General features: G+C 37.1%; 1 protein-coding gene across 7 annotated transcripts; it reads left to right on the top strand.

Moving 5' to 3' along the window:
- The first annotated feature begins 1,447 nt into the window (after positions 1 to 1,447).
- On the top strand, positions 1,448 to 16,008 carry LRIF1 (ligand dependent nuclear receptor interacting factor 1). Of its 7 annotated transcripts, none has more exons than XM_045586899.1 (4): positions 1,448 to 2,261; positions 11,604 to 13,116; positions 14,248 to 14,508; positions 15,557 to 16,008. In XM_045586899.1, exons 1-4 carry the CDS (start codon positions 2,161 to 2,163, stop codon positions 15,983 to 15,985), a joined length of 2,304 nt encoding a protein of 767 aa, XP_045442855.1. In that variant the 5' UTR covers positions 1,448 to 2,160; the 3' UTR covers positions 15,986 to 16,008. The 7 variants fall into 7 exon arrangements, with proteins under 7 accessions (XP_045442855.1, XP_045442856.1, XP_045442857.1 ...); XM_045586900.1 differs by having other exon boundaries at positions 1,449 to 2,261; positions 11,612 to 13,116; XM_045586901.1 differs by having other exon boundaries at positions 1,449 to 1,896.
- The last annotated feature ends 1,422 nt before the right edge of the window (positions 16,009 to 17,430 follow it).

Genomic DNA, 17,430 nt, shown 5'->3' on the forward strand with positions numbered 1-17,430 from the left:
AGGATTCTATATAATTGAAATTAACCCTTAATAAGGAGAGAAGACTAGTTAGAAAGTATTACTTTCTGGTGTGTTTTTGTTGTTGCTGTGAATCCTCACCCAATGATATTTTTCATATATATATATATATATATATATATATATATATATATATATATATATATTGATTGATTTTAGAGCAGAAGAGAGAGACAGAAACATCGATGAGAGAGAATCATTGATCAGCTGCTTCCTGCACACTCCATTCTGGGGAAGGAGCCCACAACCCAGGCACATTCCCTTGACTGAAATTGAACCTGGGACCCTTCAGACTGCAGGCTGATGCTCTATCCACTGAGCCAAACTCGCTAGGGCAGGATATTTTCCCATTGATTTTTAGAGTAGAAGGGAGGGAGAGAGAAACATCAACATGAGAGGCACACTGACTGGTTGCCTTCCACACACCCCCAACAGGGGTGGGGGTCAAGCCTACAACCAACCTATCTGCCCTTGATTGGAATCAAACCCAGGACCCTTCAGTCTGCCAGCAGTGGATGCTGTATCCACTGAGACAAACCAACGAGGGCATACTTTCTGTTAACACATTAAGTGCATTGTCAGTCACCGGTGACTGACACTATACTTTCCATTTGGATCGCTACAATCTCCAGCCACCAGCATATTCGTGAAATCAGGTATCTCGGGGTAAAGGAAGACAAAACAGGTTTGGCGCTTAACGTGTTAATGTATCAAGACACAAAGTCCTTTAATCAGTATTAGATCGCTAAGGAATTATGTTATGAGTAGCCAACATGTTTAAAGATCAACATAAACTTTAAAATTGGCTACCTTATATCAGTCTCCTAAATTGAAATAGTCAGTTTAAATAGGTCCAGTCTGTACCTAATAAAACTGGATCTTTAAACCACTTTCCCACAACCTCCTTCTAGCCCCAGCTGAACTACTGTCCGACCCTTAAACCCATGGTCAGAAAACTGTGGCTTGCGAGCCACATGCGGCTCTTTGGCCCCATGAGTGTGGCTCTTCCACAAAATACCACAGCCCGGGAGAGTCTGTTTTGAAGAAGTGGCATTAGAAGAAGTTTAAGTTTAGCACATTTGGCTCTCAAAAGAAATTTCAATCGTTGTAATGCTGATATTTGGCTCTGTTGACTAATGAGTTTGCCGACCACTGCCTTAAACCAAAGACTGAACCTTTCTTGGATATGTGATTAAATGGCAGGAATCAAGAGACTTCTGAAAAGCTTTTCCATGGAGATCCAAATAAAGATGCAAAAAACCCACAAGAAAACAAAACAAAACAAAAAAACTCCAATTATATGGGAAATGAAACTTTGAGAATGAGTTACTATATGACAAATAATTTTGACCAAGGCATGGGCGTGCAGTGATTAGGTTAAGTGTAGACGCAAAGCTTCAAGACAGAGGAAATAACCCATAAATCCTCCAAAAATAGCAATAATACAGCGCTGGCTGCAGTCACGCGGCTACAATTCCCTCACGCCACCAGCGCGTGACGATTCCAAGAGCCCTCCAGCGTCTGGCAGGCGAGGAAAAGCAACACTAGCGGCGAACACAAAGGCAGAAAATTTACAATTGACCCCGGAAACATTTCATTCGCGTAGGTAACTGGAGGCATCTCTTTGGCGATTCATTCCTTGCTCCGGAAGAAGAGATACCAAACGTCACTTGCGATTGGATCGCGTTACAAAGGCGGAGCTTCTGCCAGCCAATCACGTTGGCGACCGGATATGACGTCCCCGGAGACGCCGGCAGAGCTCTCCTAGGGCTGGCGGCTGCGGTGGGCGCGGCCTTTCGCGGGGACCCGGCTCTGCGAGGGGCGGTGCCACTCAGGCCACACCTCCCGCGCCGACGCCGAGAGGCTGCGGAGCGAAGGGTAAGCCTCGGGGGGCGGGGACTCGGGCTGGTCCTTTCTGAGCTTAGGGCTCGGCCGTCTCTGTCCTCGGCGCCCACTCTTCCGGCTTCCGGTGGCCGCGCCGCCTCCCTCGGAGGTTCGGAGCTACACCCTGTGGAGAGCTCGCCGTTGTCCTCCCTCCTCTCAGCTTCGAACCCCTTCCGAGTCGCTCCGGGGCAACTGCCGCCCCATCTCGCTCTGGTTCCGCCCCTGAGGGGACCCCAGGCCCACACCGCCCCCTCCTGGATGCGCGGGCCCCTCCCCCCCCCCACCAGTAAAATGTCCCATAACCTCCAGGGAGTCTTCCTGAAAGCCGCCGACGAGAAGCCAGGCAGCGCCTCGCCCTGGTAAGTACGGGCCTCCCACGTCCCCGGACACGCCCGTCCCTCGGCAGGATGTCGAGTCGGCCGTCGTTTCCTGTCAGCGCGGCCCCGAGGGGCGCGCCCCGCGGGGGGGAGCCCCGCCTCCCGCGCCGGCTCCCTGGAGGTTAGAGCCCTCAGAGCGCGTCCTTCTCGGCGACCAAACCCTCCGCGGAGCCTAACGCGGGCAGCCTCTGCCCCGGCCGGCCTCTCCGACCTCCTAGGCGGACGGAATAGAGCTCCACGGGAGAGGAAAACCAACATGGCCGACGCGCCCGTGTGAGCAAACCCTTCTGGAAGGTTCTCGCGCGCACTCGCAGGAGAGAAAAAAAAAAAAAAAAGGCAGCGATCTGCGCGGCAAGTGCAACCCAGGGGGCGCTGGACCTTCCGTGGAAATAACCATAATTTAAGAGTGAGGATAGAGTTATGTCATTGATAGGAGTCTATCCATTCAGAACGGAATTTTTTTTTTCTCCTAGAATAAGGGAATCGAATATTTTAAATTTTCGAATCACAGCTTTATTTGGAGAGAAAGGAAAGAGAAAAAAAAGGAAAAACCGGAAATGCGCCTGTAAAATCAATCTTTTGGAACAGCGTGTTTGAAGCGGGGGTAGTGCGAATGCCGTCTCTCCCTGGATATCTGTGTAAAGAAGGATATTTGATGTAGGGAGATTCCGGGATTAAAGACCTCCTTGTTCGTAAATGTAGAAAATGGTTTATCCCTGACTCAGAAGGGTTTTTGGGGTTTTTTTTGGAAGCTTCTGTTAATCGACAAATGAAACGGAAACAGAATTGTTAGCTCCGATAGAATATTGAAGGTGGTATAAGGAATGAGTGGTGAGGAAAAGGTGAAGAAGGAAGCATGGAAGTTAAGATGTAAAATTCATGGAAGAGGATTTATGAAGAAAACCAGACTGCCTAGGTGGAATTCTAGCTTCATGAGGCTCAGGACCTCAGTTTTCGTTATTGAAATATGACCACCTAGAGGTAGGTTAAGGATGAAAAGAGTGGATATATGTAAAACAGGAGAAATAGCGAAGCACTGTTAAAATGTTAGAAGAATACAGCTTCTGTAGAAATGGCGCTCACGGAGTAGGTTTCCTTTCATGATAAGTAGATTCAAAACCTAAATTGTAATAAAGACTTTGAAAAGACATGCGTAGTATTCTCAAATGAGACCGCCACTAAACGGGGTGCGCTGAAACAATATGATCTTGAGGAACTGCCAAAAAGAATGATTGCATTGTGTTTCGAATCGCGAAGAGAGCCAGCTTTTGTGTAGGTACGTTGCTTACTGGGTTGTTTTTGGTGGAAGTTCGGTGGAGTGGCAGAGGCAGTGCTCTGTATGGATATGCAGAAGTGGGATTACTTTTTAATGACTGTCTTCTAGTGTTAGTATCTGCATATTGATGACATCTGTTTGTTTAAGGATTGCATTTGTTTTTAATATCAGAAATAAGATAGAGGAAGAACTTCTTATTTATTGTGTACTTGAACTTTTTAATCCTGTTTTTAACCCTTTGGCTATCTATTTTTGGCATTTTATAACACATTACCGATTGAACCACGTTTTTATTACATTCATAAATCATTTGGAGTTCATTAACTCATTGATTTATGCATTCTTTTCATCAGCTTCAAATGCATTTTTTCCCCTCAAACCATTTACTTTGGTTATTGGTTGCATATTAATTTCTATTCTGTTTTGTAAATAACAATCTGCATTCCAAATAGAATTTTGTAAGACATTTGATTAAGGTTCTTTATTGGGAACTTAGTGTTTTATTTTTCTGATATTTTTTATGGTAGTAAATAATTTATTTTCTTCCCAAACTTTAAATTACTATGATTTTTTTCTACAGTTACTTGAATTTCTTGAGTTACTGCTCTTCTTTTATAATATTTTTACTAATGTGATACAAAAAGTTTATTGTTTAAAGTATTTCTAATTCATCAGTGCTTAAAATGTAAAACTCACATTTAATTGTATACAATGGAAAAATCTGGAAGATATTTGAGATAGTAGATATTGCGTTTATTTTGACTTAGGCTTTATTAACAAAGAGCCAAGCAGGAGTCAGAAAAGTATAGTGGAAAGAAGGTATTGAGACCTAGTTTAATACTATCAGTATAGTTCAAACATCTGGTAGCATTCAATGAGTGCCTACTCTGATAGACTGTGCAAAATGGAGAGACAAACTAAAAAATACGATATGGGCCATGATTGTGAAAATCTTTACAGTCTAGAAGGGAGATGATGTGTTATATTTTTTAAGTGTTGTGCACAGGATATTGTGAAGGCATAGAGAATAGGAATTGTAGGAAAGGTTTCTGGAGCAGTTGAGTTGGGGAATGTAAGTATCAGCAATTAATTTAAAGATGAATACAGGCGCCCTGGCAAGTGTGCTCAATGGTTATAGCATTGGCTGCGTATTGAAAGGCTGTGAGTCTGGGGTTCCATTCCTTGTCAAGTGCATGTACCTAGGTTGCAGGTTCGATTGGGGTGTGTGTGGAGGCAACCAATCAACGTGTCTCTCTCACATTGATGTTTTTCTCTGTCTCTCTTCACTTCTCCCTCCCTCCCTTCCACTCTCTCTAAAAAAAATCAATGGGGAGAAAATATCCTCGGGTGAGGATTAACATGAAAAGAGTACGGGCTATGTCTAGGCAGAGAGAATTGGTAAAATAAAGTACCAGTCTTATTACTAACAGTTGGCATTTATTGTTTGATTCTGTTTGCCCTGCTGAAGAGATTTAAGAAAAGGACTACTTGGTCACCTGTGCGTTTTAGATAACCAGTGTTATCTGTATTCGGGGGCGAGGGATCAGGCATCTAGAGATTCCATATTAGCTGTCCTTTCAGAGATGCTTGGGCTTGAATTGCCTGATACACAGTAAGAGTTGGATTCAAAGAATACAGAAGGGAAAATAGTCAGACCTTGCCAGTGAATTGACTCGAAGAAAAGACCATCAATTATGATGCCAGTTTTCTGGGTAGATACTGGTAAATTGAGATGAACACACCAGAAAAGCCATCTGAGAAATATTTGAATCTGAAACTCAAGGCTCGGAGCTGAAAATAAAGATGTGAATCATCAGCTTAGAAGTATTGTATTATAATAAAAGCCTATGATAATGCATCCTATAATAATAGGAATTAGGATGTCATGTGATTGTCAGTTGGCTTCTATCCGCCCTTAACCCTTTGTTCTAAAATGGGAAGTTAAAAACTAGTGTCCTTGGCAGGTGGCTTGCTTTGGTTAGATAATGCTCTATTGTTAATTCAGTGTGTATTTTGTTTTATATGCAGTGTAGGTATTATTATGTTTTCTTTTGTGATTGATTTTGTGTGTGTGTGTGTGTGTGTGTGTGTGTGCAAGAGAGAGAGAGAGACAGAGACAGAGACAGACATACCATTATGGACTATCTGAAATCTATTTTTCATTAATTTCTCAATTTGTGCAATTGAATTTTTGGACCCTGGTATGTTGGGCTTATGCTAAAGTAAACAAAACAAAAAATGGATGGGGTTGCTCTAGAGAGCATGTATTTCTGAATAGATTATTCAGAAAAACCTCTATCTTCTCAACTATAAAATAGGAACAGCAATACCCACCTTGCTGGGCTACTTAGATTCCAATATGAATATATATACATATATATAATATGGTATATATAATTACATTATGTATTTACATGTATTATATATGTATACTAAAGTTAAATCAGCTCTGACTGGTTTGGCTCAGTGGATAGGGCATCGGCCTGCAGATTGAGAGGTTCTAGGTTCAATTCTGGTCAAAGGCATGTACCTTGGTTGCGGGCACATCCCTAGTCAGGGCTGTGCAGGAGGCAGCTGATCAATGTTTCTCTCTCATTGATGTTTCTAATGCTCTATCCCTCTCCCTGCCTCTCCGTTAAAAATCAATAAAATATATATTTAAAAAAATAAAATAAAGTGAAATCATAGATAGTAAGATGAAAAAAGGTCTCCTAGCAGTTGAAAAAAATATATTTTGCAAAAAAGTATCTACAAAATGTTCATTAGCCTGAAAAAATTTTATCATTTCATTTCTAATATGTAAATGTTTCACATCAGTATTACAATGTTATATAACTGTAAAAAGGTCAGTTATATAATATTGTAAATATGTTTAGTATAGCTTTTATTAAACTTACTCCTTTTAATTTCTCACATTTTCAAGACTACCTGATTCATTTGCTTATTCTTGGGCACTAATTATATATTTTAATGAAAGATGATAACTAGCATATATTGGGTGCTTATAATCCCAGTCAGTTCCTTCATTTACTTCTCATAGCAAGCCCATTTTTCCCATTTTACAGATGAAGAGACAGAGATTCGAAGAGGTTAAGTAAATTTACCAATCTACTAGTAATTGGATGAGCCAAGATTAGAAGCCCATATTCTTCCTAAGGTTATTCCTATTTTCTCTTTTAAAGCCTTAAATGGAATTATTTTCCAATGTAGTATCTCAGTTCAAACCCAGCTGGTTCAAGATAATTAGCCTGTTGATTATTCTTTTTAAGTGGCCAACCAGAGCATGGGATGCAGAATCAACCTAGTTTTAGTTCTGACTTTAGCTAACAGAATATGATCTTTAAGAAAACAGAATCTTTATAAGGGTTTTTCTTTAATCTCTTAAATGGAATGTCTCTTCTAGATATGAAAAAAAGATATTGATTGAAGAAGTACAAATTTCACCCTGATTTATCATTTATCTCTTTAGCATTTTGCATTTCAGTGTAATTTTTTAGAACTCATTCCATTTATTACTTAGGAAATCATGGATTATTTTTTTTTAAATTATAGCTTATAGAATTGAATTTAGCTAACAGTGTCTAAAATATGCCAGTAGCTGTATGAGGTGTAGAGGATATAGATTAAATTGGATAATCTACTTTTAAGGAATTTATGGTCTCTGGTAGATTATGTGAATCTCTACTAAAATAGAAGTAGCTGTATTTTCCTTTCCCTTTTGGAGGGGAAGAGAAGAGAAGAGAGGGGAGAAAATGATGACATTTGGAAATAGATTTTCTTAGTTCATCTTATTCTTACACAAAGACCATCCAAATCATTTTATTCTCCTCAGATCTCTGCGTTTTTGCTCTTTTTTCTTAACAGATGATATCATGCCCTTTTTATAGAGAGGGGGGGAAAAAGTCTTTAGATCAGAATTACTTCAACCTTCTGACCCCAAAGCTATAAACTTGCCTGAAAGTGCACCTAACCTTTCTTCAGTTCCAGTGGAAGGAGATGTTTCTCCAGCTCTCTCTAAGGTTCAGTCCCTCCACCCTGTCCTCTGGTTCCCATTTTCTATCTCCTCACCAATCCTTGTACTTAATTATCCTGCGTTCTTCTTTTAGTAACAGTCTTTTCCTCTTGATGACTCACTTGAGCATTTACACATGCTCTGGTTCATCTAAGCTTTTTTAAAAAGATGTCTTCTTTGACCCTGTTTTTAGCCTTCAGCTGTTTTCAGTCTTTCTCTTCCCTTTTGTAGTCAAAGTTCATAAGAGAGTTGTCTATACTTGCTATCTCCATTTTTTCTTCCTATTCACGCCTCAGCAACTTTGCTCTCCACTAACGTGCTCTTTTAAGGCCATCAGTGACACGTCATTCATTCCAGTGTACTTTTTTAAAATATCCTTTTTTTTTTTTAAGTTTGTTTCTTTTCTCTCTCCCTCCTTTTCTTCTTTCCTTCTTTTCTTCCTTCTCTCCCCCCCCCCCCTTGCTTTTCTTGCTTGCTTCTTTCTTTTCTATTTTTGTTAATTCTCTCCTGAGGATATTTTCCTATTGATTTTTAGAGTAGAAGGAGGGAGGGGGAGAGAAAAACATTGTTGGGAGAGAGACACATCGATTGATTGATTGGCCAGAGATCAAGTCTGCCACCTAAATACATGCCTTTGACGGGAATCAAACCAGGGACCCTTTGATATGTTGACACTCCATCCACTGAGCCAAACCAATTAGGGCTCCAGTGTACATTTTTAATCTGTATCCTACTTGGCCTCTCCAAGTAAGAATTCCCCAATGTTCTTGAAATTCTTCCTTTGGCTTCCATTGCATCAAACTCTCTTTGTGTTTTGGTGTGTTTTTTTTTTTAGTTAGTTTTTTTTTTCTTTTTTCTACTCCTTAAGGAAAGTGGGAAGCTTTTGAAATGTTTTGAGCAGGGAAGGGACTGCTTATTTGACTGAAGAAAGGACCAGTTATGAAGCTACTATCATAGTCGAGGCCAGAGATTATATTTGCTTGGACTAGAGCGAAGAAAGTTAATTTGAAAAGAAATGAAGATCAAGGGAGATAGAGAAGATAATAGCAACAGGATTTCATAATTGAACATAGATGGAAAGAAAGCAGGAATTAGTTGGTCTGACTTTAACATATAAGGTAAATGGATACTATTTACCAAAAAGGGCAGAGGGAGACATTGGAAAAGGCCATGTTGAGTTCTAGGTACATTTGAGATTCTGAATGGAAATGTCATGAGGGAAGGTGGATATTAAGTCTGAATTTCAAAAGAGCTAAGGTATGAATATTTGATTTGTTGATATATAAATGGTAATTTAACTGAAGCCATACATGTAAAAGAAGTCATCTAGGGAAATCTTACAGAGTAGAAAGAATTCAGTTTAAGCTTTGGTGAATTCCAACATTTGAAGGTTGATTCAAGTAGGATGAATTAGCAAAGAAGACCAAAGAAGTCACTACACAAGTAGGAGAGTGTCATATCTAGGAAGCCTTGGGAAGAGAATGTTTTAAGAAAAGGTGCAGCAGGCATTTTTATACTCATCCAAATACATCATTTACCTAATTCTACTCATCTACCGTGTTTCCCCGAAAATAAGACATCCTCTGAAAATAAGACCTACTTACAGGTTTCCTTCTGAGTGAAATATAAGGCACCCCCCTCCCCGAAAATAAGACCTCCTCTAGGCTAAACATGAGAGATTTGGTCCACTGATTCTGAAAGAAATGGAGTCACAAGAAATTCACCAGGAAATTCAGGAATTGGATTGTTATGATGATGTTCCAGAATATGATGACATGATTGTCATTGAATAAATGAGTAAATTCTTGATACTGTAGGATTCACAATTTGTCTGGTTTGTGTTGACAACTACCATTCTACCATAGCATATACAGGTAATAAATTTCCTTTATTTTTATTTAACAATAAATGTGTACCGTATTCTTCTTCATGGAAAAATAAGACATTCCCTGAAAATAAGACCTAGCACATCTTTGGGAGCAAAAATTAATATAAGACACTGTCTTATTTTCGGGGAAACAGGGTAGTTACATGTCTATAAACCAGGAAGTTTAAGTTCTCATAGGGATTGTGGTATGAACTAGATTGGAGGCAAGTAAACATTTTCTGTGAAGGGCCAGATATTAAGTATTTTAGGCTTTGCAGGCCATATGACTACTAAATTCTGTTGCAGCAGGAAAGCAGCCATATACAGTACATGGAAAAAAAAATGAGTGCATCTGCGTACTAATAAAACTTTATGGACCACGAAATTTGAATCTCATAAAATTTTCACATTATAAAATATTGAGAGTTTTTAAAAAATCGTAATTTAAAAACCATTCTTAGCTTGTGGACTATATAAAATCAGGGGTCCAAAGGCTATTTTACTGACCCTTTCTCTAAAACTGAGGCTGGTGCCTGAACCTTAATAGGCATTAGGTTTTTATCCAGTTTATATGTACTTTTGGAGGTGGGAAAGTAAGGTTTTCCTCTTCAAGCCCTGAATGCAACAACTTATACTTTATGTTTGTGCTTCTCTTTAGAGATTAACTTTTCACTTAATAAAAGTAAATATAACCTATTGAAGCAATATCAAGTAGCCAGAAAGCTGTTTTAAATATTTGTAAGCTGCAGTTATGTTATTTTGGGTTAGAGAAAGATAAAACTGAGCCAGTGCTTTCTAGGCTGCATACAATTTTGGCTTTCCTTTTAGTTAATACCTGAGGTTTAAAAACATACTAGTACATGCAGTAATACACAGCTTTACACTTTTGAGAACTCTTTTGCCCTTACATTTTTTTCTTTATTTGATCCTAATCATATAAGGGCATACTAGTTTTATAGGACATGGATCTGTACTCATGTTGCTAGAATTGAGCATGAGATTAATTAAGACTTAATGACAACTTGTAATAAGTACCATGAAGGAAATCAGCAGGGGTAGTATTGTAGACTGTGAAGGAGGGAAAGGGTAATTAAGGTGGACAGATGCTTGGGAAGATCACTCATGCTGAGATCTGAGTTATGTGGGTAGGAGAGGAGTATCTAGGTTGAGAAACAGTATGTGTGATGGCTTTGAGTTCCATGAGGTCTTAGTATTTTTCAGGAACTGAAAGGTAGTTTTAGATCTAAATAGATTGAGGAGCCTACATTTAAGAAATCTACAAATAATTGATTATACAGCGATTGATATGGGATTTTTTAAAAATGTTACAATCTGAACTAAAAAACAGCTCATAATTATCCAGATCAAAATTGGTTAGATGAAAAAATATTACTAAAATAAGTAAATAAAAAAATTTGTAAAAAGTTACTTTTAATGTGTTTCATGTTCATTGAAAACCATTCAGCTAAAATGACATTTCAGTTATATATGAACTGGTAGGCAATTGGAACTAATATGAGTAATTGTCATACTAAGGACTGCTTAGCACCAAATTTTAGATGTGCTGAGCCAATAAATCAAAGAAGAAAATGGTTCCCACAAGAGTAACTCAGCTTAGTCTCTGAAAATGTGGCACACCAAGGTATTACCATAAGAGATGCCTTAGCAAAAGAAGAATGGCTAACAGTAGAACTTGGAAGTCATTGTCAGTGGGAAGAATACAACAGATTGGGTTGGGAAGAGTGAGGGAAATAGGATAAGCATAAATGGTAGTGAAATGAGAATTCTAGTCAATAAAAGGCGGACAAAAGGAAAGAATTCAAGGAAAAGGAGGAGGGAGGATGCCAATAGTTTAAGAGGAGCATATTTTAGTAGTAAACATAACTTTATATAGGGTGAAACAGTAGGAAATACAGTTTTAGAGTAAATGTTCCTATCTAATATAAGTATTGCCTAATGTGAAATCTAAAGGTTGTGATCATTTCTTTGACTTTTTTTCTTCAAAACTTTTACTTTGTAATATTTCACTTTGAAAAATCAAAGTGACAAATGATATACTTTCATTATATTTTATATATAAATATTTGAAAATATTTGAAAATAATTTGGTTTTAAATAAAATGTATGTATCATGAAGTATGTTGTATTTATTACTCGTATTCTTTTAAGTGTTTCAGGCTGCATGTACCAAGTAGTTCAGACGATTGGCTCGGATGGAAAAAATCTCCTGCAATTACTTCCAATTCCTAATTTCTCTGGAAATCTTGTACCACTAGTTCAATCTTCAGTTATGTCTGATGCTTTGAAAGGGAATACAGGAAGCCCAGTTCAAGTTACTTTTCAGACTCAGATTTCCAGCTCTTCCACAAGTTCATCAACAGCTCAATTGCCCATTTTTCAGCCAGCCAGTTCTCCAAACTATTTACTTACAAGAACAGTAGATACAGCAGAAAAAGTTAGAGTTACTACTGTGGGAACTGAGACCTTTACCTCATCAATTTCTAAAGTTCAGAGTCATGGTGTGAAAATTGATGGACTCCCCATGCAAACATTGGCTGTCACTTCCTCCTCAACACAAAAAGATTCATCTTATATTTTAGTAAATACTCAGAGCCTTCCAATGACTGTGAAACCTCCAGTTTTGCCTTCTGGGCATCATTTACAGATTCCAGCCCATGCTGAAGTGAAATCTGTACCAGCGACATCATTACCTCCTTCAGTTCAGCAAAAGATACTTCCAACTGCAACCACAAGCTCCTCAGGAACAGTTGAGGCCTCCCAAATACCTTCTGTTATTTACGTATCTCCTGTAAAAACAGTGAAAAATGTAGCTACCAAGAACTTGCAACACATTTATCCAAAACCTGTTACAGAAATAGCCAAGCCAGTGATACTAAATGCCACACAAATTCCAATGAATGTTGCACAAGAGACACAATTAAAAGGTGGTCAGCATTCTCAAGCTGCTCCAGTGAAATGGATTTTTCAAGACAATCGACAGCCTTGTACTCCATCTCTTGTTCCTGTTAAGTCTTCAAATAATGTGGCTTCACAGATTTTAAAAAGTTTTGTAGAAAAGAAAAGTGTGGGAGGTAATACTATAAAGATGCCACAATTGAGTACCAGCAGTCCTAGTGGGGCACAGTCCAAAAGTATGCCTATTAAAGATAACGCGTTGGTTATGTGTAATGGGAAAATCTATCTGTTGGCTAAAAAGGGGACAGATGTTTTGTCATCACAAATTGATCAACAGAATTCTGTTTCTCCTGATATTCCACCAAGAAAAGATATATCACAGATAGTGAGTTCAAGTCCAGTAACAGAACTATCCAGAGAGGTTGTAAACTTTGTTTTGGCTAAAAATAAATCTTCTCAGATGGAGACAAAGTCATTTTCAAATACCCAGCTTGCTTCCATGGCCAATCTAAGGGCAGAGAAGAATAAAAAAGTGGAGACACCATCTCTTTCTATCCTACATCCAAATAATACGAACCCATCCATTAACTACTTAAAACAGAGTAAGACTTTATTCCTAAAGGCAGACTTTCCACATGGACTTAGTACAGGACAAAATGCCCCCCCAAAAGAAAATATCATCCAAAACATAGAGAAAATAAATTCCTCTGTTGGTGCAACAAGTATTCCTTCACAACAGTGTGTTTTCAGAGACCAAGAACCAAAGGTAATTTTCCCATGTCAGGGTGATCTTTTTATTTGTATAGAAAAGTTTTCTTTTTTCATTCTCAAAAGTTCTCTATAATATCTTTCTCCCCTCTTCTCCCATCCTTCACTTCATCACACACACCATACACATGTGAATGCTAAGTCAAAGCTTTTATCCAAAGGAAATGTTTGAGGAGGAATATAATTGAGAGAGAAACCACGCGGTATCTTTGTCTTTAAAACAAAGTCAAAACAAAATCACAGAGCAACAGGGTTTAGAAGAGTTGGGAAAGGATAATATGAATTAAAAGCTTAGTAAAATTATGTGTGCATACATGCATACATTTGTACACATTTCTACATATGCATGTATACATATATATTTAATAGCTTACTTTTTAGTAATGAGATCAATATTATGCATATAGAGCTGGGAGTTTGTTTTGTGGTGGTATATGTGTCAATATTTTTAAAGCTAGATAGTGGAAGGGGTAAGGAGTAGGACAGGGCCATACACTACCTTTTAAGTCATTTGTGGAAATAGGATTTATCAACATCTTCGATTGAATTATTTTTTTAGTAGATAAATTTCCCCCTTTTTTTTAGCCCTACTTTTTGACTCTGCATCCAATGATCCAACATATCCACATAGGAATCTTTCTGTTCTACTTAAGATGTGTGTTTCTGTGCTCATTAAATATTTGTACCCACTTTTTTCTTACTTGGAGATCTACTTAATGTCAGTGTTTCTTTTTCAGTACAGAATTTATTGAACTCGAGAGAGATAAGGAAGTAAATTCTGATTTGACTATAAGATTGGTTAAAGGCATAAGACTTTTTCAGACTACTACAATTTCTAATTAATGTCACTTAGATTATTTTAACTTGTCATTAGTGTGTGTTCTCATTTCAGTTGTTTGAGAATTTAACCTTTCTAGTGCAAAAAAGTGAAATAAATAAGAAATTGCATGGAAACATTATTTGACTCAGTTCAGTGCAGTGGGTGGTAAGGCAAGGATAATGCAAACCAATCATTTAGGACTTTAAAGCATGCTTGAAGTAAGATGAGGAAATCACTTAGTTACCAGTCTGTTAAAATAGCTTAAGTAATGGGTAGTATTGTTTGTGTGTTTTCTTTTCCTAATTTCAGATCCAGAATGAGATGGCATCAACATTACAAAAAGATGCTCAAGAAAGAAATGACAAGAAAAATTCTCAAGGGAGCAGCAGTAAGGCACATCTGAAGACTGATGCTGAATTTAAAAAGCTGTTTGGTCTCACTAAAGATTTGAGAATAAGACTTACTCGGATTCCTGACCATTTGGGTGCTGGAGATTTTGATTCCTTTAGGAATTTGGTGAAGAGTGACAAAGAGACAAAGTTTACAGTGAAGGAGGAAGAGAAAAAACAGGTAATAGATTTTAAAATATTCTTTGTAGGTACTCCACAGAGACATGAGTGTATTAATTAAAAAAAAAAAAAATATATATATATATATATATATTTTTTTTTATTGATTTTTTTACAGAGAGAGGAAGGGAGAGGGATAGAGAGTTAGAAACATACATGAGAGAGAATCATCAGTCAGCTGCCTCTTGCACATCCCCTACTGGGGATGTGCCCACAACCAAGGTACATGCCCTTGACCGGAATTGTACCTGGGACCTTTCAGACCACAGGCCGATGCTCTATCCACTGAGCCAAACCAGTTTCGGCTGTATTAATTTTTTTATGTATTAATATAAATAATAGTTACCAACTTGGCATATATTTATATTATACCAAAATGGTGTTAAAAAGAACTATATATGTATAGGTAAAAATGCATCCATGATTAATTAATGATGATGTTTCGAGTGTTTTTATTCACCTACTGTTTATTTTTCATCATAAAGTTATAAGAAAATGGCCATAGCTTTTAATTATACTACTTTGAAGACCCTGTCTACAATAAATAATCCAAGTTTAGGGAAAGTATAAGCATGCAGATGTTTATTACAATATTACTCTTACTACTAACATCTTAAGAAATCTTCATGATCAATGATGATAAAAAGAAGCATCCCCGTAACTTTGCCTACTGTCATTCTACTTATAAGATCAGAGATCATTCTATCTTTTCCAATGAAAGTCTTTAGTATGTGCCTACCATGCAAGGGGGAAAAATGTAAGTTAATTCTCAGGTTCTTCACAAATGGCTGTTATATTTTGGTGGTAGATCAGTATAGATTCCAATACTTAATATAAGGAAAATGTGAATTCAGCAATTGATTCTCAATGAAAATCATTAAGATATTGCTGGTTTTTTGGTACCATAAATATTAATCTCTTGCTGTAGTTGTTCTCAGTATATTTTGTTGAGTTGAATTTAATTGCTGTATATTTGTATCTTCAAACTTGTTAAATTTCAGAGCACACTCTATATATGGCACTAATAATTTGCTTTTCCATTGGAATAGTACTCAACATTGCAACAGGGTTTTGATAAGAAAAGAAAAGCAAAAACCGTGAAGAAGATGGATCGTGCAAAGAAGAGAAAAATCGAGAGTGCTTATAACACAGCTATAAATGGAGGAATTAGCTGTATTTTACCAGCTTCAGATGTATCACATCATAGTATTATCACAAATTGCAATAAAACCAGAGAAGAAAGAACTGAAGTAGAACACTGTACCAGTGAAAACCAGGAGAAAGTCGCTTTGAGTTCACATGCAGATTTTGGACAAAGCCATTCCTTTACCAGAAATTATACTGAAGATATTTTTCCCATGAGACCACCGGAGTTAGAAGAAACCATTCGAGATGAAAAAATAAGAAGACTTAAACAGATGCTGAGAGAGAAAGAAGCAGCCCTTGAAGAAATGCGTAAGAAGATGCACCAAAAATAATAAAATGTTGCCATACTTAAAGACTTCCGTGAATTAGCTCTGTTTTTACCAGACGTTTTTGCATTAAGTTAACTATAGATACATTCTGAAAGTGTCATTGAATATGAAGTTTGGTTTTTCATCAGGTGACTATAAAATTTTGTTTAAGGAATGCAGAAAAGATTGATTCACATGTAACTTCAATAATGTTCATGGGTTATCTAAATTTTTATTCTTCTTTTTGGAAGGAAAATTTGCCTAATGTTTTTGTTTTGTTATTTTTAACTAGAATTCCCAAAATTTGAATAATTGTGCAGGATTTTTATTATTGTTTGTATCTTTAGTTAAATTGCTAAGGTATACTATTGAAATTATACAATCCAATAGAGAAAATCAGTTCCAAAACTTACTTAGTTTTGCCACTGGGCTTGTGTATGTACTCACTTAGTTTCTTTACCCATGAAATGATGATATCTTCTGCTTACCACTGTAAATTTGTTTTAAATCATGAAAAAATATAGCAGCATTATTTAAAAATTACAACTTTTTTTTTTAAAATATATTTTTATTGATTTTTTACAGAGAGAAAGGGAGAGAGAGAGCTAGAAACATCGATGAGAGAGAAACATCGACCAGCTGCCTCTTGCACACCCCCTACCAGGGATGTGCCCGCAACCAACGTACATGCCCCTGACCGGAATCGAACCTGGGACCTTTCAGTCCGCAGACCGACGCTCTACCACTGAGCCAAACCGGTTTTGGCTACAACTTTTTTTTTTTTTTTCCAAGACTGAGGGATACCTGTTTTGTAACTTTTACAAAATAGTTTTACATAATCCAAACTTTTTAGAATTCAGGCTATATAATGTATTGTTTGCTTAACATGATGTGTCATTATTTCTAAGCAAATGCTGCTTTTTTGAAATATGTAACTTGGACTGTGTGAAAAGTAAATGTGAACAATGGCCACATTTAATACTTTTTTAAAATGTAAAATGTGGTTTTTCTTAAAAGAGTCAAACAGTTTTCTATCTGGTTATCTTTGTTTGGTTATCTTTGAGGGATAAGGGAGAAAGAAGAAAATGTTATTTAAAAAATGATAAATAAATCCCTAGAAGTAAGGTAAAATAAAACCTGTACATTGACAAAATAGAAAACAGAAGATACTCATATATTAGTCAGGAACTATTCAAGATATAATATAATGCATTTAATATTCTCTTCAAATATTCACAATCAGGATACATAACTAGGTTGTGAGTTCAATTCTTAGATTCTCCACTAACGGCTGTTAAATTTTGGTGGTAGATCAGAACAAATACAAAGTGATCATCAACTAGATTCTCCTTCCTTTTATTTTTTGTAATAGTTCTATTGAGATAATTTATGTATCATAAAATTCACTCTTTTAAAGTATATGCTTCAGTGGCTTTTACTATATTCACAGTTTGCAACATAGACATCTA

This window comes from Pipistrellus kuhlii, unplaced genomic scaffold (genome assembly GCF_014108245.1).
Source record: "Pipistrellus kuhlii isolate mPipKuh1 unplaced genomic scaffold, mPipKuh1.p scaffold_m20_p_24, whole genome shotgun sequence".
NCBI classification, from domain to species: domain Eukaryota; kingdom Metazoa; phylum Chordata; class Mammalia; order Chiroptera; family Vespertilionidae; genus Pipistrellus; species Pipistrellus kuhlii.

What these genes read in the sequence shown, in the direction of transcription:
- LRIF1 (XM_045586899.1), top strand. Translation starts at nt 2,161, where the DNA reads ATGCGCGGGCCCCTCCCCCCCCCCACCAGTAAAATGTCCCATAACCTC. An exon ending in TCAGAGACCAAGAACCAAAG is followed by an intron (nt 13,117 to 14,247) that starts GTAATTTTCCCA and finishes TCCTAATTTCAG; the next exon opens with ATCCAGAATGAGATGGCATC. An exon ending in AGGAGGAAGAGAAAAAACAG is followed by an intron (nt 14,509 to 15,556) that starts GTAATAGATTTT and finishes CCATTGGAATAG; the next exon opens with TACTCAACATTGCAACAGGG.